General features: G+C 35.1%; 1 protein-coding gene across 4 annotated transcripts in view; it reads right to left on the minus strand.

Annotated features, from left to right (window-relative positions):
• Positions 1–25,007, minus strand: part of LOC126821159 (WD repeat-containing and planar cell polarity effector protein fritz homolog) — a 161,899-nt gene that overhangs the window by 38,438 nt on the left and 98,454 nt on the right. For all 4 annotated transcript variants that reach the window (XM_050549525.2, XM_050549526.2, XM_050549523.2 and 1 more), the window contains exons 22-24: positions 14,174–14,237; positions 13,335–13,425; positions 2,850–2,950 (exon numbers count right to left, since the gene is read on the minus strand). In XM_050549525.2, the coding sequence (XP_050405482.1) occupies positions 2,850–2,950; positions 13,335–13,425; positions 14,174–14,237 (256 nt within the window). The remainder of the gene's footprint in view (positions 1–2,849; positions 2,951–13,334; positions 13,426–14,173; positions 14,238–25,007) is intronic.

The following is a 25,007-nucleotide window of genomic DNA, read 5'->3' on the forward strand; positions in this document are numbered from 1 at the left end:
TTACCCTTAATTTATAACATGTATTTTAATTGGAGGTGATTATATCTTAATCATATTCTTACACTTAAGTTTATTTAAAATTAAACTTGTATTTACTTCATTGGGAATACACCTGTATTAATCCTTACTTCTATTTACTTTTAACTGAATAAACTATGAGCCCCATTAATAAAAATTAGCAGTATTAATTAGTACTTATCACCTACAGTAATTAATAAATCAAAAATTCATTACTTTACTAACGTTCTTTATCTACTAGTATTACTTGTGAACACTGAACATTTTACCTCATTAGCAAACCAATTAATTACCATGACGGTATCTGGTTATTGTTTAAGACATTCCCTCCTGTGCTGTAAAACCACTGTTAACATTGAGTATATAGGATGGAGATGTGTACCTTCAATGTATAGAAACTATAGAGCACTATCGTCTCTTTCGACCTGCTCCATAAATCAATATTAATTGACAAATATGCCCCTTTTCTAAATACGATATAGATACACCAAGTAAACATCTTAAATGTTTTTGATTTCTAAATTTATTTCTTCTCTAAAATCAAACAAAACAGCATCTTGAAATAGATGTGATCAATATTTATCTCAAGACCAAATTGTTCGCTACTCATGGCTCTAATAGCCAATATAACACAACCGTAGGTTATTATATTCCCTACTTTCAACACCCATAACATATGACAATTTATTAATAATTTCCTGACGTTTTCGTTGTCATTAAGTATGGTTTTACATATACACAACACATGGCATTTCTGAGAACTCAAAATTTATTTGACAGCTAACAGCACATTTGAATCCAAATTTAAATTACCCATTTTACCTTGGTATGTTTTCCCGCTTTTAACACATACTTTGAACTTATTATCTCCTGTTTACATTTTAACAATAACCCAACACGAAAAATCCAGAAACAGTTTAAACCAATGCATAAACTAAGCTAATTGCTATATTGGAAGGTGCACTGTTTCATTTTAAACCATTTATTTAAAACCCAATACCGAGCCACACGCAACTCGCGAATTTACAAAGGACCATTCAGTTTTAAATTTTCCTGGGGCAAACCTTTGCCCTAAACCTACACGCTTTCTTGCGATTTACACAGGTTTTTACAAAACAACACGAAAATCTGGAAACCGGTACATTGCTTATATTGCAGGACCCTGTGTTTCCTTTAAAACCTTCATTAGAACCTTATACCGACCCACATGCTATCCCGCGAATTTAAAAAGGCCATTCAGTTCTAAATTTACCTTGGACATTTTCCTTTACCTTGAACCGAAACGTGCTTACCGCAAATTACACCGGTTTATACCTTAACCTTACCCAGTTAAACACATATATACACATTACTTGAACAGAACAGTACATTACATTCATTTACAAAATTCAAGTCTAAAACAACCCTTCCGAAATGTTATTACGATCTATGCATCCGAATAATTCTTATGGAGTTTTGCGTCAAACGCACAAACCCTCCATTTCCGAACTTTCTTCACGCCTAGACCTGAGACATCATTTATTTTCTTTTACATAGCTTTACCGTTTCAATTTTAGGATCTTTCGTTTCCTTACTTTCATTATTTATTTCCTACGTTTATAGAAAATTACCCATGATTAAACCTAAACCTTACTTCTTTTCCCATTTACTTAGATTTTCTTAATTTAATTATTTTAACGTTTTATCGTCCTTTTTAGCCATTATTTTTAACAAATCCCTAACCTCTAAAATTCCATTAAATCTACCCCTTGGTCTTTTTGGCTTTCCATGGTCAGTTTATTAGGAAATATGTACCTACCTAAAAATGACTGTAAACTTCTTTTTGCAAGGATTTCCTTCAGGGTCGATATCCTTAAGTCATCGGCACCAAAAAGGAAGTAGATGTGACACTATCCTATGTCTCAGCAACCAAAAAGGAATTAGCTGTGACACTATCCTGCGTCTCGGCAACAAAAAAGGAATTAGCTGTGACACTATAATCCTGTGTCTCGGCAACCAAAAAGGAATTAGATGTGACACTATGGGGACAGATGATCGTCTAGGACCTGCATGGACATCACGTTGTTGGATGACTTATTTCAATCATCAATTAATTGACTCTGGAACACCGGTTATGTTGTTACTAAGTTTATCTAACGAATACAGCAAACTACAAAGGTTACATACACGAAACTACAATATCTATGATCGTTACTTTTTGAGTTATTAAATTATCCAGGGTCTGAGTTGAATATCCTTTCTAACTCAGACCTAACGGCTTAAACGTGGCAAGAGCTACATACTTCTTGATAGTTCTACATACCGTACACGCTAGGATGATGTGTTCACCCTAACCTCTAAGCCGAGGAGGCTATAGGTATGTTCCCCTTGAGCTCCGAATGATTGTCTGAGGGTAAATCAAACCCGCTCTTTCCTATATAGAAAATGTAATGCGTCATCTATTAGGGCGGGACAATTACCATATTTGGGTAAGTGTTTCATATAGGCACCGTTTAACGTCAACATTATTCTATTTAATTGGACTAATAGTACCCTACTTTCCAGAAATGGGTACTGACATAAGTGTCTGTGAGTTAGACTAAGATAGAAGCAGGGTAATGCAAGCTACTTCATTACCCTAGTTTTTGTCACACATCATGTCGGTAAAGATTTCTATATTAAACAGAACACTTTTCTTAGACCTAAAATAACCCTATAGTGTTATATTCTCATGCATATAAAGTCACATACCATGTTTCTTACCATGTTTCATTAACATCGCATGTATGGACAGATGGATAATAAGGGATGACGAGCATACATATTTTAAATGTGAACGTATAACAACTTACTCTATCTGTTGTTGACTGTTGATATTGTGATGTAGGTATTGGTAATTCTTGTATATAAACATCATCTAATGTTAACTCACTGTCTATACCATTTATACCATCTGCAATTATTATTACACTCATTATTATAATATTCAATGAACATCATCCTGTACCTCACACATTTAACTAAAACAATTTTTAAAAATATTTCCAACTAGCGGCAGCCAGGCAAGATATGCCCACATTTTGCAAGAGATGGACAGAGAACAAGCTAAAAAAAAAAACCTTGATTTTTCGTACAAACAGGGGCCATAATCCAAGAAGTTATGGTCTAAAATGTGAGAATATCGAAAGGGATTGAAATCTTTGGGATATAAAGATACATTTTAAGTTTCATCAAAATGGGACAAAAATTGTGACCTCTATAGGGTCCACAATCTTCATATTATATACATAAGGTGTAACGGTGATACATTTAAACATTTTTTTAAAATTGGATAAAAATTGAGGCCATAATTCAGGAAGTTATGGTCTGCATGATCTGCGCAAATATCAAAAGGAACCAAGATGTGTGGATTATAAACATACATTTCAAGTTTCATCAAAATCTGCTAAAAAAAGTGTCCACAACCTTGCTATTACATACTTTTATACAATTTGTGTACAAGAAGCGACCATATTGTTTGGCAGTTTCGGTTAGATTTTTATGAAATTCAAACTCAACCTTCATTGATGTGTAACAGTGATATATTTAAACGATTTTTAAAATTGAATACAAATTGTGACTTCTAGCAGGTTCACAAGCCAAAAATGTGATTTTTCAAACAATCAGGGGCCATAATCCAGGAAGTGATGTTCAGATATATATGCACAATTATCGCAAGGAACCAAGGTCTTTGTGATTTTAACCTAAATTTAAAGTTTCATCAAAATCGGATCAAAATTGTGACCTCTAGAGGGTCCATAACTTTGATATACCATATTCGAACTCAACCGTCATTATTAAAGTGTACCGGTAACGGTGATATTCAAACGTATTTTTAAATTGGATAAAAATTGTTACCTTTAGAGGGACCACAAGCTTAAAACATGATTTTTCATACAATCAAGGGCCATAATTCAGGAAGTTACGATCCGATATGCGCGAATATCAAAAGGAAGCAAGATCTTTGGGTTATAAACATGTATTTCAAGTTTCATCAAAATCAGATTAAAATTGTGACCTCTACAGGGTCCACAACCTTGATATACCATACTATTACACTATTAGCATATGAGGGGCGGCCATTTTGTCCAACAGTTTTGGCCCGATTTTCACGAAATTCGAACTCAACTGTCATTGGGGTGTAACAGCAATATATTCGCACGTTTTTTATAATAGACCGTATTACCCTTTCCACCGCGCTTGGAATTCTGGTAAGGCACAAATGTAAACAACCAAACTGATATCTCGAGCAGACGATCACTTCAGTCTTACTCTTAGCCAAATATAAAATTATGGAATGCAAAATCATTAGTCTTTTTGTAAGAAGGGTATCTTCGCTTGCAATAGAGTAATTTGAATGAAATTTTCAAATTATTCATTTTACATCGTCTACTTTCGAACCGGTGGTACTTTTTACCACCGACTACCGCCGACCAAATGCTTTTTACAGCCGACCAAATACTTTTTACCGCCGACCAAATACATTTTACCGTAATATAATTACCGCCGACCAAATACTTGTTACCGCCGACCAAATGCTTAATGATTCCTTGTTACCGCCAACTATTTTACGGTTGTTTTTTTTTTATAAAAAAGAATACAACAAGAATGTTATTTTTTATTTGAGGTGTAATCATGTACAACTGTCGAAAAACATTCATATATATATTTTACTTTTTACCGCCGACCACCACCGACTACCGCCGACCAAATGCTTTTTACCCCCAACCGTCGTGTAATGACCGCGGACCAAATACTTTTTACCGCCGACCAAATGCTTAATGATTCCTTGTTACCGCCGACTATTTTACGGTTCTTTGAGATTTGAGATCTAGAAATTGACACAAATGGGTTGCAACACATATAATAATGTAATATGAATGTATATAAACTGATTTACATTCTATCGTTTCTGTTTTACTGTAATTTCTAATCAGTTATATTCAGCGAAATACGCCAGAAGTCTTGAGCGAATGGCAATCTCTAGCATCTAGTTATTCCATTCTACACCGATGGTATTTATTGCGCATGCTCTCCAGATAAGAATATGACGTCACCATTTGACATGACTTGTGGAATATACCTAGCCTTGTTTTTCGAGTCCCTTGTTACAAATGACGCTGAAAAGCAATATGGCACATGATTGGTGTACCAATGGTAAAATATTTATTTTGTCTTGAATATTGGATATCAGAAGCCCATATTTTCCCGGTAAGATCACAACATCAATGTTGATTTAAATTGACAAATAATTTGTGTTTTCAATGTTGAAGAATTTGGATGATATTGTTTTAGAGACTTAGCTACTTTAAATGAACCTCAGAAAAGAGGTGAAGTAATATTTTCTTCAGTAATAAAAATCCCTTAAAAGGGTCATTATCAAATAATTAAATGTAGGCCTACAGTTTTCAGTTAGGCCTAACTGGGCTACTAAGCCATAGTATCTCACTGACTACAAATTTTTGATTATTAATAGCCTAATTAGTAATAATAAATGTTGTGTTATTTCTAGATAATAAGGTACGGTAACATTTTTTGATGGAAATTGCTATGTAATCGAATGACTTGAATATTGTTGATGATATAGGAATGATCTTACTTTTATAGGCCTACTCTATTTTTCAGGCAGAACCAAGAGAGCTATGAATAATTACAAGGAAGGAAAAGCATACAGTTATTTTGACAGCAATTGGTTAAATGAGGCTTTCTGTCACCAGATTAATAATGACAGTCCATTTTGCTACCTAAAAGCCATGTGTACACCATCACAGAAAATATCTCACATTCCACATCAAGCTTGGGTAATGGTGCGCAAATCAAGCGGTGAGATTGAATCAGCTAACTGCTGGGTGAGTTGTATTTTTGTATTTAAAAAATAATTCTGTTTCATGTTAAAATTTTATTTTTATTTCATTTTTAAAACTTGTGTGTTCACATAGAATTTTAGTGTTTATGTTCATGTTCATGCCCAACATTATTTGTTATGTAGGCTTATAACTGTTATTTGTTTTTGTTACAGTTGTTAGACTTGTTAAACTGTATTGTTGTGTGTTGGATTAAAAAGTTGACAGAATTTCTTTGCATGTAACCTGTTTGGTAAGTGTTTTGGTTCTGATCAATATTTAATTGTTTTATAGAGTTTTCATTTTTAACGGAGTCTAAAGAACTTGATATAAATTGATCATAAACTGAAAGATAGGTTGCCAGGCAAGGAAACACAAGCCCACAGCAGCTATATCGTCCGGGCAGTCAACAAGAGTTGTCACATATTTTTACTTTTTTCGGTAATGAAACATTATACATTAAAATCTGATTAAGAGTAACAACTCATTAAGTAGTTATCAGAAAACCATTAGAATTTGTTTGGTTTTTATAAAGTTCTGCCCCACGCTAACATTTAGTATACAAAACTTTTAACATCATGGATTTAGCTGTTCAAGTCATAAAGATTCATTGAAAATCAATATACTTGTTTGTCTCAAGACCTTAAACACTGTGTATCAATTTAAAGTCAATCGGATATTAACTTAAGCCTCTAGAGCGTCCACAAGATTTTTTCAAAGTGATCAAGGGCCATAACTCTGGCAGTAATTATTGGAAATCGCTGAAAATCTATAGGCTTCTTCGTCTCATGACCTTAAACACTGTGTATCAATTTAAAGTCAATCAGATATTAACTTTTGCCTCTAGTGCGTCCACAAGATTTTTTCAAAGTGATCAAGGGCCATAACTCTGGCAGTAATTATTGGAAATCGCTGAAAATCAATAGGTTTCTTCGTCTCATGACCTTAAACACTGTGTATAAATTTAAAGTCAATCGGATATTAACTTTAGCCTCTAGAGCATCCACAAGCTTTTTTTTAAGTGATCAAGGACTATAACTCTGGCAGTAATTATCGAAAATCATTGAAAATTAATAGGCTTCTTAATCTCTTGACCTTAAACACTGTGTATAAATTTAAAGTCAATCGGATATTAACTTTGACCTCTAGAGCATCCACAAGATTTTTTAAAGTGATCAAGGGCCATAACTCTGGCAGTAATTATCGAAAATCGCTGAAAATCAATAGTCTTCTTCGTCCCATGACTTTAAACACTGTGTATAAATTTAAAGTCAATCGGATATTAACTTTAGCCTATAGAGCGTCCACAAGCAATTGTGGACACCGGACCGACTAACCAAAACTCATTATACAGGTTTCGGAATTGGAGACAGTTTTTCTCCTGATCTATAATCTATACCCCATGAACCCATGCCATCATTGGGGCCCACATAAATCGTACCTATAATGGCCAGGAGTATGGCAAAGCAAACATGTCTAGGGAATGATAGTTGGGTGCAAATTCTACTATTTTTAACTAGAATATCTTAAGCTTATTCATTCAGGTGATAAAATTGCAGTATTCTTAAACACTCTTCTTTTACTCTTTCAGATTGGGGTCAGCAAGTAATCATGTAGCTGCAATACTTTTTAAAATGGATTTTTATTGGAGAGAAGGTATCACCAATAAAGCATGTACTGACAAGCCATGTAGCTGGAATCGATATGGAGATGAAAAGACAGATTTTTAAACCAGTTTTAGTTTCTGGTCTTAATTTTAGAAAGCCAGGGTTTGGAATGTTCCAAGTTGCTAATGAACCACTCCAAAAAAAGAAAGCGCTTGCATCTATAAATTCTCATGTTGATAAACCTTTTTTAATTAAGGAATTATTTGATGCATTACAGGATTGTTGCCCTCATAATATCGCTTATGAAGTTTCTGTTAGCATGAACTCATTCAAAATAGCAATAATTTAGAAAATATTAAAGCTATTTTAGATCACATGTTTTCACAGGAAGAAATCTGTGCATTAGAAAGGGCAACCCTGGGACAGGCTGATAATGATACTTGGATATTAAATCTCAAATACAGAATTACAGCATCTATTGCTCACGAAGTGTACACAAAAATGCAATCCCTAGCAACTAAGAAGAGAAGTCAAGATCCCAATCCTCTTATTAAACCAGCGGCTGCCAGGCAGGATACGCCCACATTTTCGAGAGATGGATAGAGAACAAGCTAAAAAGATAGTGATTTGTCCTACAATCAAGGGCCATAATTCAGGAAATTACAATTCGATATGTGCAAATATCGAAATGAACCAAGATCTTTGGGTTATAAACTTACATTTCAAGTTTCAACAAAATCGGATAAAATTGTGACCTCTATAGGGTCCACAACCTTGATATACCATATTTTTACGCTACTTGAGTACGAGGGGCGGCCATTTTGTCTGTCAGTTTTGGGCCGATTTTCACGCAATTCGAACTCAGTCGCCCTTAGGGTGTAACGGTGATATAACAATAATTTTTTTTTAAATCGGATAAAAATTATGGCCTCTATAGGGTCCACAAGCTAAAAACGCTATTTTTCGTACAATCAGGAAGTTACGTTCCGATATGCGCGAATATCGAAAGGAACCGAGATCTTTGGGTTATAAACTTACATTTCAAGTTTCAACAAAACAGGATTAAAATTGTGACCCCTATAGGGTCCACAACCTTGATATACCATATTTTTACGCTATTTCAGAACGAGGGGCGTCCATTTTGTCTGTCAGTTTTGGGCCGATTTTCACGAAATTCAAACTTAGCTGTCCTTAGGGTGTAACGGTGAAATAATAATACGTTTTTTTAAATCGGATAAAAATTATGACCTCTATAGGGTCCACAAGCTAAAAACGCGATTTTTCGTACAATCAGGGGCCATAATTCAGGAAGCTACCGTCTGATATGCGCGAATATCAAAAGGAACCAAGATCTTTGGGTTATAAACTTACATTTCAAGTTTCAACAAAATCGGATAAAAATTGTGACCTCTATAGTGTCCACAACCTTGATATACCATATTTTTACGCTACTTGCGTACGAGGGGCAGCCATTTTGTCTGTCAGTTTTGGGCCGATTTTCACGAAATTCGAACTCAACCATCCTTCAGGTGTATCGGTGATTGTTTAAATCGGATAAAAGTTATGACCTCTATAGGGTCCACAATCTAAAAACGCGATTTTTCGTACAATCAGGGGCTATAATTTAGGAAGTTACGATCTGATATGTGCGAATATCGAAAGGAACCGAGATCATTGGGTTATAAACTTACATTTCAAGTTTCAACAAAATCGGATAAAAATTGTGATCGCTATAGGGTCCACAACCTTAATATACCATATTTTTACGCTATTTGATAACGAACGACGGCCATTTTGTCTGTCAGTTTTGGGCCGATTTTCACGAAATTCAAACTCAGTCGTCCTTAGGGTTTAACGGTAATATAATAATACGGCTTTTTAAATCAGTTAAAAATTATGACCTCTATAGTGTCCACAAGCTAAAAACGCGTTTTTGCATACAATCAGGGGCCACAATTCATAATTCTTATCTCTTGTAGCATATAGCAGATCATGCTGGCATTACACAATGGTTTCTTTGGGTTGTATTCCTGGTTGTTTTCAAATTTGAGTGAAGTCTGTGTCACTACAGACCCGGGACTGTACAGCGCAGTGGACGCTTACGGCTAGCCCCCGGATCCATTCACCCTTTTTGAATTGTTTGCTTGTTTGTGTTTTTCTGAGTATGATGTCTTGTCTGTGTATTTGTTTTTGTGTAAATTTTGTGTGGTGCAGTCCCCCTGCACTTACTATTATAAGAGAAGATCCAATCCAATAGTAAGCCACAAACAACTTGCATGATACAGCTTCCGATAATGCGGTATATGGTTTCATTTTTCCTGTGTCTCATATGATTCTGACAATAACGACACATGGTTTTGTCAGTCATGTGTTCAAACTTAGAATGCATAAATTTTTGTATAAAATGATTATTGGGGTTAAGTTTTACTGTAATAAGGACTCCCTCTCTGAGCAATTTTTTAAAGTGCCGAGCTCGGTAGTTATTGTGTTGAATATAGTAAATAACAACAAGACAATTTGTCTAGATGTAATCTGTTTCATTTATAATGAAGTAACATATGCCTGGTTATATTTAAACAATATTTATTCATAAAATTTAATATCAAATATAGGCTACCATGACAATTATAATGATATGATTACAAAACAAGCTAAAAGCTTATATAATTTTGCTTCATATATATACTCTTCAAAAAAAAGTTGGGGATATTCAGAAACAATACAAAACTGTGGAAATGCACTGCTGTTTTTATTAGAGGTAACCAGTGTATGTTAATAACAGGCCAATTGCCTACACATGAACATAAACAGTTCATATGGGTGGCTTATCTGACAGCCCCATTTCACTTGCAAACAGATATACTTTCAAAAGTGAAAATGGACATTTTTGATTTTTGTCTTAATAATGAGTAATTGCTGCACCAATCCTCAGACATTCAGCAATTCGATGTGGCATGCTCCTAATCAACCGTCCAATCATGATTTGGGGCAATCTGACCCACTCCTCTTGCAGTGCCACAGCCAATTCTTGCAGTGTTGTCGGTTGACGTTGACGTCGACAAACACGTCTCCCAATCAAATTAAACGTAACACACTAAAGCAAAGATATGCTAAACAGTAAATCTTATGCAAGAACCGATAGGAAATATGGATAGGATAAACCAGCAAGCGGCAGTTTTCATCAACCCTTCCTTGAAGTGTCAAATTTGACAATGAACCCCTCCCACGTATATGGCGCTATTGTGTGTCGCACATGCAACTCAATGGTTCTGTTGGGGCGATAAGTTTTTCATGTGTGAACATACTCTCAAAGCATGTCAAGTGTCCATGACTATTTATCATATCACAACCTGCATAGGTATTAGCATTTCAATATCTCCTACTTTTTTTGAAGAGTATATATACATGTATTTACTTTGTGATATTTCAAGAATCTACATAATAATAGTAAAGGCAAGTGTTTCATGAGAAAATTCAAAATAAATAATGGAAATAAATGAATATGAAGATAATTATAAATAAATGGATAAAATGTGCAACATGCCATTCTAATCACCACACCAATTCAAAATTGGTTAACTTACATCAATGATACATTGTTATTTTTAGTATGTTAATACATTTTATTATGAACTGTCTTGAATAAGCTTATATTTTATTTGCATCATCACCAAGGTCTTCATAAACAGATGATATATTAGATGTAATAAAATCAATAAACTATTATAACAGTAATAAAACACTGTTTACTATCACACATTCAGTTTTATAGTTTTCTTTATTTCACAAAGGGTGGGAACAAATTTGACATGGCAGCACAGATAATCAGTATGTCATCCGTCAAGGGTACTAAAGAAATAGGAATAGTACTTGACAGTACTTTGAACCATTTGAGTCTATTTATAGCCCGCTCTACATGTATTCCAAGATTAGCAATAGTTTTTGTTTTTAGAACATTTTCACGACTCATCTGTTCTGTGCCCCTTGCACCTGGGGGGATATAATTATACGAACACGCTGTAATAATAAATCTTCCGCAATCGGAAACCCTCGATCTGCCAACACAGTATCTCCCACTTCAAGAGAATCAAGCCACCCTGAATTCAAAACAATGTACCTGTCACTAGTTCTCCTTCCCCAAGATCTAGATACAAACTGGATACATCCATTTGGGATTATGTCAACAAGACACTTGACAGTATTGTGCTGTTTGTAGTCAGATCATGTAGCTGCCTGGATATCTAGGCTATTCGATGTTTCAATGTTAGAACTCTGAACAGTCAATAATAGATCAGGCTGTTGGAACTAACTCCTGGGCCCGATTCCTAGAAAATTCTTAAGCACTAAGCACGTTCTTGTGCTTAGATTTAAGTAGACTTTGCATTTAAGTAAACTTACCTTATTTTGTGTTCCCAGAAAATTCTTAAGAACGTTCTTGTGCTTAGATTTTAGTAGACTTCGTTGTAAGCACAAGAACGTTATTATGCGTTCCAAGAAAAAACTTAAGCACAACTTCGTTCTTAAACATAGTCAATCTAAGCACAAGTCCCAAGCAAGGTATACGGCTTGCTTACCAACCTTAAGTCTGTTCTGCTTCAAAAAGATGGCTGACCATAGAGTTATTCAACGGCATTTCTGACACCTTTTGATACCAAAGAGACAATTACAAGACAGAGAAAATCATTCTCCATAAGAAATTTCAAATTAAGAATGCTATAGAAAATTTCGCTTCTAGGCCTACCCTGAAACCATTTTATTTATTTGCCAATTAGTAAACAATAGGCTACAAACACACAGGCTACTTTAAGATCAGGCGCTCTCACAATTATTCTGTTAGTTTGTATGTGTCTGCGTTTTTTATCTTGTGGCACATTTTATATGGAATAGGGGACATGTCAAATGCATCGAAATGAACATTATATATGACGTCAATGAAGCAGACGACAAATTTAAGACGTAATTCGCACACCAAAGTTGTTTTTATGACGTTAAAGAGCATCGTAGTCTCAGTTTATGGTAAACTTGACCAGTCACAATGTGCTTAGACTTATACTTGACTTGTGCTATCGTAAGAATGGTCTTGAGAATTTTTCTAGGGACGGTATTTTTATAAGTTTCTTACGTAAGAAAAAGTGAAGCATGACTTTGTGCTTACTTTAAGAATTTTCTAGGACCCGGGCCCAGGAAAGACTTGGGAAGACAGAATTTAATTTCTTCTTTTGATGGCCTATTTATTAAATTCTGCAATAATCTGGATAAGATCTTTAACCAAGTTGTTATAATTTGTGAACATAGACTTTGGCTAATTCCAAAAATATCACCAAGAAGCAGTTGATCACGCAACAATTTGCCATTTTGACAGTAGCAGAAACGGGTTTGTTTACATTTATAATACGGTCTATTGCATAATAATTGTGACCTCTAGAGGGACCACAAGCTAAAAACGCGATTTTTCATACGATCAGGGGCCATAATTCAGGATTTTACGATACAATATACGCACATATTGAAAGGAATCAAGGTCTTTGGGTTATAAACATGCATTTCAAGTTTCTCCAAAATCAGATGAAAATTGTGACCTCTAGAGTGTCCACAAGCTAAAAACATGATTTTTCGTACAAATAGGGGCCATAATCCATGATGTTTCGATCTGATACATGCCAATATCGAAAGCAGGTAAGATCTTTTGGAGATAGACCTATATTTCATGTTTCATCAAAATTGGATAAGAATTGTGACCTATTATAGAGAGTCCACAAACAATTGTGGACGGACAGACAGGGGCGACGACAATATCTGTCCACATGAAAATGTGGGCGTATAAAAATTTAATATAATACTTTCCTACCCAGTGATTCAGAATCAACTTGTTGTGCCTTTCTCTTTGCTACATCTGCTAAGGCAGTTTCACCTTTATCCAGGGCCATATAATAAATATCCTTAAATACAAGTTTAGACCGTATCGGTAACAATTATTTCTAAATGAAATGAAATGGGGTTTAACTTTAACGTCCTACTGTTCTGCTCCGAATTGGGCTAATGAAGAAGGGCATATAATAAATATCCTTAAATACAAGTTTAGACCGTATCAGTAACAATTATTTCTAAATGAAATGAAATGGGGTTTAACTTTAACGTCCTACTGTTCTGCTCCGAATTGGGCTAATGAAGAAGGGCATACGGCATACAGTGTGCTAAGAGGGAAATTTTGCCCGGACAGCGACACTACGGCCTACTCTTATATCAAATTCCAACTATCAAGGGATCTTTTACGTGCGAGCCAATGTGTACAAGGGACCTACATGGGACCTCGATTTTTTATCCCATCCGAACGACTAGACAGCTGTCCTTGTCAGACCCTCCCTCCTGCATCACTGACAAGGTGGAACCACACCAGAAAATCTGGATGAACTTTCTCGGCCAATGCAGGGATCGAACACCCGACCTTCAGGCTAGCGAGCCAGCGTCTTACCCACTTAGCCACCGTGACCCCCCACAATTATTTCTATATACCAGTATTAATTTGCCTTAATAAGTGACAAGAAATTTCATGAAAGAAGGAAAATAATCATTGAAAATCATCTGTTGTGAATGTAAAAAAAAAAATAAAAATATTTAAGGTAAACTTGTTAATAAAAAACTTTTTAGTGATAATTGAATACTATTACTAGGAGAAAAAACATTTACCATATAGAGATCTCTAGCACCAATATCAACTGCTAGTAAAAATGCTTTATCAAATCTAGCGTATCTGGAATATAAATACTATATAACTATAGAAAAGGGAATGATAAAATGCTGCAAACTTCATGAGGTATTCATTAAAGAAATCTTTTTGAAACTTTGTACACGCATCAAACTATTATAGTATTTTATTTTCTGACGTGGAGACCGGACGCGAGAAAACCGGTCGCCACATCCTACGTATGACCCATGCATCTTTTCTTAATACATATCTTAGTAGCCTTGTGATCGTCTAGAATTTGTCTCTAGCTGTCTTTGCTTCTGCTTCACATTGTGTACTTACTTCTTACTGTTTTCTTAAGACGGTTGTCTTACCAGGAATAACAATGCAACAATTCGTTTTTACATTTTATATATCATAGCTGCTTACATATGGCACAACGCATAATAGAATAAAGTCATTCTCTCAAACCTCATTCAGCCAGACTCCAAGGGTCAATATGGGCATGGAAAATTTAGTCTTCACTGGCTACTAAATGCTAAAAATTTACTAGCCAGCACCAAAATTTTAGTAGCCAGAAATTACAATGCTATTAACTGTAGTCTGTAACGTAAATCACTACTAGATATTACGCGTTGTTTTTTTTAATCTTTATCATAATGCTAAATATAAAACAATGCAGAAAAAAGAACACCAGTTTTGATTTAAATAAATTTTAATTTTAACAATATTAAAAATTACAATGACATTTATCATGAATGAAACACAACATACTGAACAGTTTAAAGAAAACAATTAATTAATGTACAAAATGAATATCATCATTAAACTTTGGTTTAGCTGTAAAAAATTCTTTTCTTCAGAAAGAGCTTAAAAGATTTTGTTTTTTATTCATTTTATTAATATAGAGCAAAGCTCTAAAGCACCACGCAAAGCGCGGTGCTTGAGCAAAGCTCTTTTCCGGTAACACAGGAGCGTAATTGAAAATGTCACCCACAGACTGTTGATTAAAAAAAAATTCAGACCAGAACCGGATACACTGGGTAAAACAGGCAATGCGCATGTCAACTTACCAAATCTCGGCCAAACGAGATCACATAACTAACAAAAATAATTCTACACACCAAATCTCGCCCAAGCGAGATTACGCGCCTCATAGAACTATTTCTATGACGCGTCTAATCACTGACGTCACATATTTTTTACGTCAATGAAAATAATTCTCACACGTTTTTGTTCTTTTTTTAAAAACAAAATTAATGTTAGAATTCAGATCTAAATCAAAATCAATTTTGAAAAAACTAAATTATTTAACATTTTTTGTATCAATTGAGAAAATTAATTATAATAGTCCATGTGACAGGCAGATATTCATTACCAATTTGATGAATTGGTTTAACTATGATTTTCAGTTAGCCTTAGGTCTAAAGTGTCCAAAATAGGTTGATGGACTTCCGGGTCACTTTGCCAAATGTCAGTTTGGCGGCTATCTTTAAAAAAAAATGGCCGCCGTTTTTTTTTCTTATTTGAAATAGTGCGAGTCGGGGAAGCCTTCATAACTCCTCAACAGTTTCACCTATATGGATATGTAATATATCTCAAAATGTTCATAATATAATTCCGCATCTGCTGGTATATGATATATGTTGTTTAATCAATACTATCAGTTTTAAAATAAAAGATTAATCTGAAAAAAGCAACATTTTCGATTTTTTTTTTTCATGTCTGTTCGTATGTTCAGACCCATATAAGCCAAATTATCTGTTTGGTCAACTTAAGTGATTGAATAGATATCAGAAACATTGATCATAAAAAATAATCTCAAATATGAGTGTCCCAGATCCAAGATGGCGGAAATTCTAAATGGCGACAATATTTCCTAAAATGGCCAATATGTCAGATAATAGTCATTTCATTGTTTGATATGACATGTACTATCCAATGAGCTTCAATTAAAGATTCATTACGTAAGATTTAGATAAAGAGCTAGCCATTCTTGCTACAATAGTTCGAAAATAGATAATGTAAAATGAATAATTTGACAATTTCATTCAAATTACTCTATTGCAAGCGAAGATATTAGCCTTTGAAGGTTTGACAAGACACGTGCAATAATTTCAACAACTGTACTGGTTGCTCGAAGCTAAGTCTTGCTCCTCCATTTTTAGATTAAATCAAAATATGACTGATACGTTCTAATTTATTTAATATCGGAGAAATCCGATGCCATCGAGAGTTGATTATGGCCTGGGTCAGTTAATTAATGTCTAAATAATAATTTAGAAAACATTTCAGGCCTAAAGAAAGACCTGCAATAGGCAGATTTAGCTCTTTCACAATGTTTGTTTAATCTAAACAAAGAGTTTTAAAAATCCAAGATGGGGAAAATTCAAAATGGCGGTCAGAATTTTCATAACATGAATGACTGTTTTATATAGCTTATAATGTCTCTTTTATAAGGTTTTCAGAGTCACTGAACATGAATAAAAACTCAAAAATAATGCTGAAAATGATGTTAATGATACTGCTAAAAATGACACATCCTATGCGACCCCCCCCCCCCCACACACACACACACACACACACCATAAACAATACAATGGGGCATAATATGGAATTGATTATTTTGGATCTCACAGATCACAAGACATTTCACCAAAATAGTGAGTCATTTTAATTTCATCTACTATGCCTTTGCACCATTTTAAGCCGTATTGAGAATTATTTATGATATACTATTCAAAAAAAGTAGGGGATATTTGATTTTGGGGGCATAATACTAAAATATGCAAATGACTACGAAAAAAGTCACTATAGAACCTAACAGAAGAAACATTTCCAGTTACATGTGACGCCCAAACGCACCAATAGCTACCGCATGGAATGCAGGTGATGCTTGGGATCATCATGGGGGTCCAACCCAAGATTTGCACGACTCGGACTTTGAATGTTACAGTCATTGTGGCATTGAATTCCAGGGTGGAAACATCAGTTTAATTGTTTTAGTGACCAGAAAACAAATTTTGATATGCGTCGGCTTACCCAAAATGAAAGGTTACGTGCCCTTGGCATGCTACAGATCGGCACAACACAGGCGGTTGTGGCGCGGACGATGAATGTTTCTCAGTCTGTCATAAGCAGGCTATGGTCCAGATACCGTGATACACAATCTGTACAGGACAGACCACGTTCAGGTCGACCAAGGGCGACAACTCAAGCCCAGGATCGATTTATCCGTACCTTGGCCTTGAGAAATCGTGTCATCACAGCAAATCAGATCAGCGCTCGTCTTCAAACAGACACTGGTGTGAGAGTGAGTGGCCAGACGGTTGATTTTTTGGACAGACGTAGGAGGGTGTGGCGTCGTCGAAACGAGCGCTTCCAAGACGTTAACGTCATCAGACATGATCGATTTGGGGGTGGTTCTGTTATGGTGTGGGGAGGCATCACTGTTGCTGGAAGAACGGCTTTACATGTTGTTGCAGGGCGTGTTACAGGCCAGTACTACCGGGACAACATCTTGGCAGTCCATGTTGTGCCGTTCGCACGACGTCATGGCCGCCGTTTCATCTTCCAGGATGTCACAGGGCCAGGATCGTTACAGGTTACCTCCAACAACAGAACATCACCACATTACCTTGGCCAGCACTGAGTCCCGACCTCTCCCCCATCGAGCATGTCTGGGACATGCTTGGACAGAGGTTACGTCAACGTCAACAACGTCCTGCCAATGTCCAAGAACTTGCTGCTGCGTTGCAACAGGAATGGGACAATCTGGACCAAAATGACCTTAGACGTCTCATTAGGAGTATGCCACGTCGGATCAATGCTTGTTTGGCAAACAGAGGAGGATTTACCCGTTACTGACTTGGTTGTGATGCTGTGGTAACTTTGCTGTTTGACCCCGGGTATCATTTTACCCTTATAATGGTCAGTCTGTGCCTTACTTAGTCTAACGATCATTTGGAATAAATCGATGAATGTGAACTTCATTTCATTTTGTCATTTGTTTCTTCGTCAGTTTCATTAGGTGACTTTAATAACACTTAAAAATCAAATATCCCCTACTTTTTTTGAATAGTATATATCCAGTTGTTAAGAATTTAAGATCTCTTATTCGTTCAGAAATGGTAATGTGGTCCGTTTTTACATTAACGCCTCTATGCCCGGCAACTTTTGTCGTATAGTCTAGTAGGCCTGCAACCAAAATTTTTAGCTTGCTTAGAAACACAGTTCCGCTACAAGGTCCTCCCTATTAAACAAAAAATACATATTTGGAAAGCTTATAACACCAGGAACACAAATCCAATTAAAATATTTTAAGGCCAGATGAAAATTGTGATAATTGTCAAGTAAATGTTGTATTTATACTAACAATTGTGAAGTTGACATAAAATTACACATATGATACCTAGGATAGGACAGGCTTATCTTTGCTCCGTGAGGTGAACGACAGGGTTCTCTACAACCAGACTCGAAATTTCTTTTGAAAAAACTGACTGTAATTTAAATGGTACTTTCTAGAGTATATCCTGGTGTTTTTAGCTTATGCATATATCTTAATAATTCATCAAAAACGACATAAATTCATAACTACGCGAGAACATTGACTAGTTTAGGGACCCCCGAAACTACCATACTCCTTTTGAGTGTCCATCCCTGAAAAGGGAGGCAAAAGATATGATGTTAAAATGATAATTCATATATTATTTTACATTTATATATATAAAAAAAATGTCTCCTTTTTATCCAATGGACAATTTATTGTTAGTTCATGTAGAAAGATATGGTGCTTATATATGGAAGGGGATCGACGCCACATTAAAAGACATGTAAACACGAGTAGAAGTTACTATGTCAGCATATGAAAGTGTTGTTTTGATGATTTTTCCATGTTCGATTTTACAAAATAGAAAAGTATTGTCCACTAACGAAAAAACACATGTACAAATGCGCCTTGTAACGTTTGTATTTTCTACATCTGATCTTTCAACTGTTGTAATTTCTACTAGTGCATAATCGACATATGTAACTTCGACATCGGTATTTTCTTCCAATGTAATTTCTCCACATGTCACATCCATCAAGGCGTGGTTCCGATTTTAGCCGAAGCTTGCGTCATAAAAACAAAACCTCCCTTCAAGTAGTCTCAGTCATCCAGACAATATGGCTCCTCCGCGATAGCTCCCTCGACTAACAGGCTTGGATGACCGAGGCTACCCTTCGAGGAAAGTCATTCCTACTACCAGAAAGTTGCATGGGGAGCATCAATAATTTTTAACGGAAGTTAACACTAACATATTGTTTTATGCTAAATTTTAATACAACTTTTAATAGTTTGCTTTCTTTGTTATTTTCATGTGTCTTGAATTCACCATTTCTGGTGTTCATGTCGTTAACATAATTTTGAATGCATAGTTATAGTTTCGAATAAAGAACCGCCCCTGTCGGCCCTGTCGTCTGCTCCACATTGGTGACATCGTTCAATCGTAGCCATGGACAATAATAATCAGGTATATTTATGTTTGAATATCTTCCACAAAAAACTTGTTCTTAGAGCACATAAGCGTACAAATATACTACATAAGTGACACAGGTCTTTCTTCTTTTTTTGGTTGTCAGATGGTAGCACTATCTACACTACAGTTCTACACTCGTTCAGTCGTTGAGTCGTTATAGTTACTACTACTAGTACTATCAGTAACGAGTGTAGAACTGTAGTGTAGTAACTATAACGACTGAATGACTTTCCTCGAAGGGTAGCCTCGGTCATCCAAGCCTGTTAGTCGAGGGAGCTATCGCGGAGGAGCCATATTGTCTGGATGACTGAGACTACTTGAAGGGAGGTTTTGTTTTTATGACGCAAGCTTCGGCTAAAATCGGAACCACGCCTTGATGGATGTGACATGTGGAGAAATTACATTGGAAGAAAATACCGATGTCGAAGTTACATATGTCGATTATGCACTAGTAGAAATTACAACAGTTGAAAGATCAGATGTAGAAAATACAAACGTTACAAGGCGCATTTGTACATGTGTTTTTTCGTTAGTGGACAATACTTTTCTATTTTGTAAAATCGAACATGGAAAAATCATCAAAACAACACTTTCATATGCTGACATAGTAACTTCTACTCGTGTTTACATGTCTTTTAATGTGGCGTCGATCCCCTTCCATATATAAGCACCATATCTTTCTACATGAACTAACAATAAATTGTCCATTGGATAAAAAGGAGACATTTTTTTTATATATATAAATGTAAAATAATATATGAATTATCATTTTAACATCATATCTTTTGCCTCCCTTTTCAGGGATGGACACTCAAAAGGAGTATGGTAGTTTCGGGGGTCCCTAAACTAGTCAATGTTCTCGCGTAGTTATGAATTTATGTCGTTTTTGATGAATTATTAAGATATATGCATAAGCTAAAAACACTTATAAACGTGTTGCAAATTTCCGTATTACATGGTAGACTTCAACGTATCATATACACAATAGGTATTTATTTTACAAGTATAAAAAATGTTTCCGTTTTATCGAATGAACAATTTATTGTTAATTCGCGTGGAAAGATATGATATTAAACATGTTACAACTGGTATATTAGTCGAGTATTTTACATTTTACAGAAAGTTTACGTTTAATCGAAAATTCCAATAAACAATTTATTTTTAAGTTGAAGGGAGTGTCCTACAGGTGGTAGACCATATTAAATGCTGCTTGAATGTGTATTTTCATAAACTTTGTATGCATATAGATTATTATACTGAAGGTTCGTCTGGATAGAAAATAAGATTTCGTGTGAAACAGGTGTCCTAGAAAAAATGGGTTCACTAACATCAAATATCTGGTTCTACAAATTGTATTTGTCCCTTCTAAGCTAATACCTGTGCGGAACAAACCTTTCCGTTTCATCGAAAATTCCAATAAATAATTCAATTTTAAATTCAGTGGCTACGAAAACCCTATACATGATATATCACAAGCCTTACCTTGCATGATACTATAATAATAATAATAATAATAATAATAATAATAAAAACTTTATTTAATGAGGCAACGTATTTAGTTTGCAAAAAAACTAATCTTCCATAGGTCCCTCCTAAGCTACAAAGACATATATACATGTAATATCGGGATAAATTTAAAATCATTAGAAATGCAATAGCATTTTAAAGTGGGAAGTTTGATAAGTCACTCCCAAACTTCAAAACATATACATTATACAAGTAGAAAATAGGAAGAACACTATAATTACACACCAAATAAAATAGAATGCAGTTGCAAGTTAAAAATAATAAGTATGTCATCAGTTGAATATTATGGTTCCTTCAGTGTGCAAAATAAATGACTTTTCAGTTTAATCTTAAAATTTTCAACATTTTTACACATCTTTATATCAAAAGGCAGATTGTTCCATAAAAGACATGCAGAATAATGAAAAGTACGTTTCATGGATTCCGTTTTGCAATTTTGAAGAAAAAGAGATTTACTGGTCTGTGAACGGAGCAAGATATCCGTTTTGGAAACAAGAGATTTTTCAATAATATAGAAATTTAGATAAAGTGGAGTATTAAATGTAATAATTTTGAATGCTAAGACAATTTTATTGTAAAGAATCCTCTGTGTAAGGGTAAGCCAACCGAGTTTAGTAAATAAAGAGGTGGACGGAGTTTCAATCGGTGCATCAAGAATAGTTCTTGTTGCCCTCTTTTGTAATTTTAAAAGAATGTCTAATCTACTTTTGGTAGCATTTCCCCAAATAATAGAGCAATAATCAAATATTGGTAGTATGTAACTGTTATAAAACAAAATTCCTGTCTCGTAAGGTAAATGATCTTTTATCTTATTTAGGAGAAATATTTTTGATGCAAGTTTTTTAGACATATCTGCTATCTGTGCTTCCCAATTAAGGTCTTGGTCAATTTGAATTCCAAGTAATTTTGCGGTAGTAACCGTCTCAATTTTCTCACCATGGAGTGATAAAGTTAGGTTTTTCTGATTTCTTTTGTGTTTTGATGAAATCAGCATTGATTTTGTTTTCGAAGGATTGATTACCATCCCATTGTTTTCACACCATTTAGCAACCAAATAGAGATAATTTTGGAGATTATTGGCGATGGATTAAATATCTTTGTGTGAACAATGCAGGGTACTGTCATCAGCAAACAAATCTATCTGACTTGATTCAATATTGAGTGGGAAATCATTTATAAAAATAAGGAATAGGAGAGAACCCACGATCGACCCTTGTGGAACCCCGCATTTGACTGTAGTAATTGAGGAGGTAATTGATCCTAAACATATTTTTTGCTTCCGTGAGTCAAGATATGATTCAATCAAAATTTGTGAATTATTATCAAATCGATAAAGATGTAGTTTTTCAACAATAAGCTTATGATCAATGAGATCAAATGCTTTGCTAAAATCAAGATACACTATACCACTCATCGCACCATTATCGATAGCATCAAGCCAATTATCTGTCATTCGGATCGGTGCAGTAGCACATGAATGATTTGATCTAAATCCAGATTGGTAAGCATAAAGAACATTGAAGGTTTCCAAATAAGTTTGAATTTGAGTGCTCAAGTGCCTTTCGAATATCTTTGAAATTGTGGGGAGAATTGAGATTGGCCTATAATTGTTCGGATCATCTTTAGCTCCCTTGCGGTCATTTTGGACATCGGACAAAACCCCAAGCGAAAATGACGTCACAGAAGTGACATAATCTCAAAATTGTCTTTAGGGACAAATTTTGGCACAGAAACAACCCGTCCCCAAATATAGTTTCGATTGTGACACACTAGCTAAAAGTTCACTAAGTTTGTGCCCTGCCTCGCCGACATTCAACATTTTAAATTTGACAGTCTACTTACGACTTTTGTTGAGTTTGCGGCCACCGCAGCTGTATAGGGAGGACCACTGGGCGTATTTATTTATGCTAATTGAATAACTTAAGAAGACCACACACATAATTTGGCTAAAATTACTCTGAACAGGATTTGGTAGTAAACTTATAAAATAAATCATGAAAACCTGGGAAAATAAAAATGCCAAAAGGTTGCTTTTTCCAGAATAATCTGTTGATTTGGAAAATATATGATTCATTCAACAACAAGTATCATATATCACCAGAAGAAGCATTTTCTTGTGAACATTGTGAGCCACATTCCATATCCATAGGTCGATCTTTTCAGGAGTTATGAAGGTTTCCCCGATGCGCTCAATTTCAATGAAATAACGGCGGCCATCTTTAAAGGTGGCCGCCAAAATGCAATTTAGCAAAGTAACCCGGAAGTCCATCAACCAAATTTCAACACTTCAGCCACCAGGCTAACTGAAAATCATGGTTGAATTTATTCATCAAATTGGTAATGATGTTCCAAAATCCCAGGTCTGTCACATGGACTATAAGGGTTGTATATTTGACAATAATCAGCTTCGCTCTACTCAGGCAATACCTGTTACAAATTCAATTTTGTAAAAAAAAACTTTGTAATTATTTTAAAACGAGAAAAAAAACTTACAGTGAAAATTTTAACTAGCCAGAAAATATATTTGGTCGCCATGGCGAGTGTTTTAGTCGCCATGTAGAGCCTTGCCAGACTCGCCGGGTGAGTCTGCTGATAGAAACTGCTACATCTTTTCCCTTCCAGAATCTGTCTATTGTCTAGCGAATTCTCCCAAGTATGATAGTTTTGTAGCTTTGGGTTTTGGACCTTCAATTATCTAATCGGTCAAATATGTTGTAAATAATCAAAGAGATTGGTCAATTTAGGCTAATAACGTTGAAACCCACCCTTATATGGAAATGGAAATTTACTGGAGAAACTTCCAATGACATATCTGTTATCAACCTAGAATTGAATGTTTACCACATTATAACTCTTTTTTATGTCACCATCTGTCACTCATTCGCTAACTTGATTTAAGTACAAATATGTGAATCTACTAACTTGCCAGAGATATTAATTAATACAATAGAATGCTATCATTAATTAAAAGAGCAAAAATTCTAGCAATATTAATACAAATGTCCGATAAAGGATTAAGGCAGATTAACTAGTTAATCAAGGTAGGGGTATAGGCGGTATAACACGATAAGTAAGTTATTCACTTAATTACCTAATCAATCCATCCTATTATCTACTATAATCGGGTTGAGTGGTAGATATACACTCAGTACACTATATCTATTTTAGAATTTTGAATATTATTCACCATACCTTGATGTCCGATTGGGCATATTCCTGGTCGGACAATTTAGGACGCTTGGAAAATAACATTAGACATGTCCGGAATATACAGGCGAATTCCCATCGCTGGTGAAATTTATTATTAAGATCAACCAGCAGCTGCCAGGCAGGATACGCCCACATTTTGCAAGAGATAGATAGAGAACAAGCTAAAAACAAAAACGATTTTTTGTACAATCAGGGGTAATAATCCAGAAAGTTATGGTCTGAAATGCGCAAATATCAAAAGGGACTGAGATTTTTGGATAAAAATTGTGACCTCTAGAGGGTCCATAACCTTTGTATTACATACTTATACACAATTTGCGTACAAAGAGAGGCCATGTTGTCGGGAAGTTTCATTTCGATTTTCCCGAAATTCCAATTCAACCTTCATTATGGTGAAATGGTGATATATCTAAACAGTTTTAAAATCGGAAAAAAAATTGTGACCTCTAGAGAATACACAAGCTAGTAATGCAATTTTTCGACCAATCAGGGATAATAATCCAGGAAGTTATATTCGGATATGTGTGATTATCAAAAAGAACCAAGATCTTTATGATAAAAACATATATTTAAAGTTTTA

This window comes from Patella vulgata, chromosome 5 (assembly GCF_932274485.2).
Source record: "Patella vulgata chromosome 5, xgPatVulg1.2, whole genome shotgun sequence".
Classification (NCBI taxonomy): Eukaryota; Metazoa; Mollusca; class Gastropoda; family Patellidae; genus Patella; species Patella vulgata.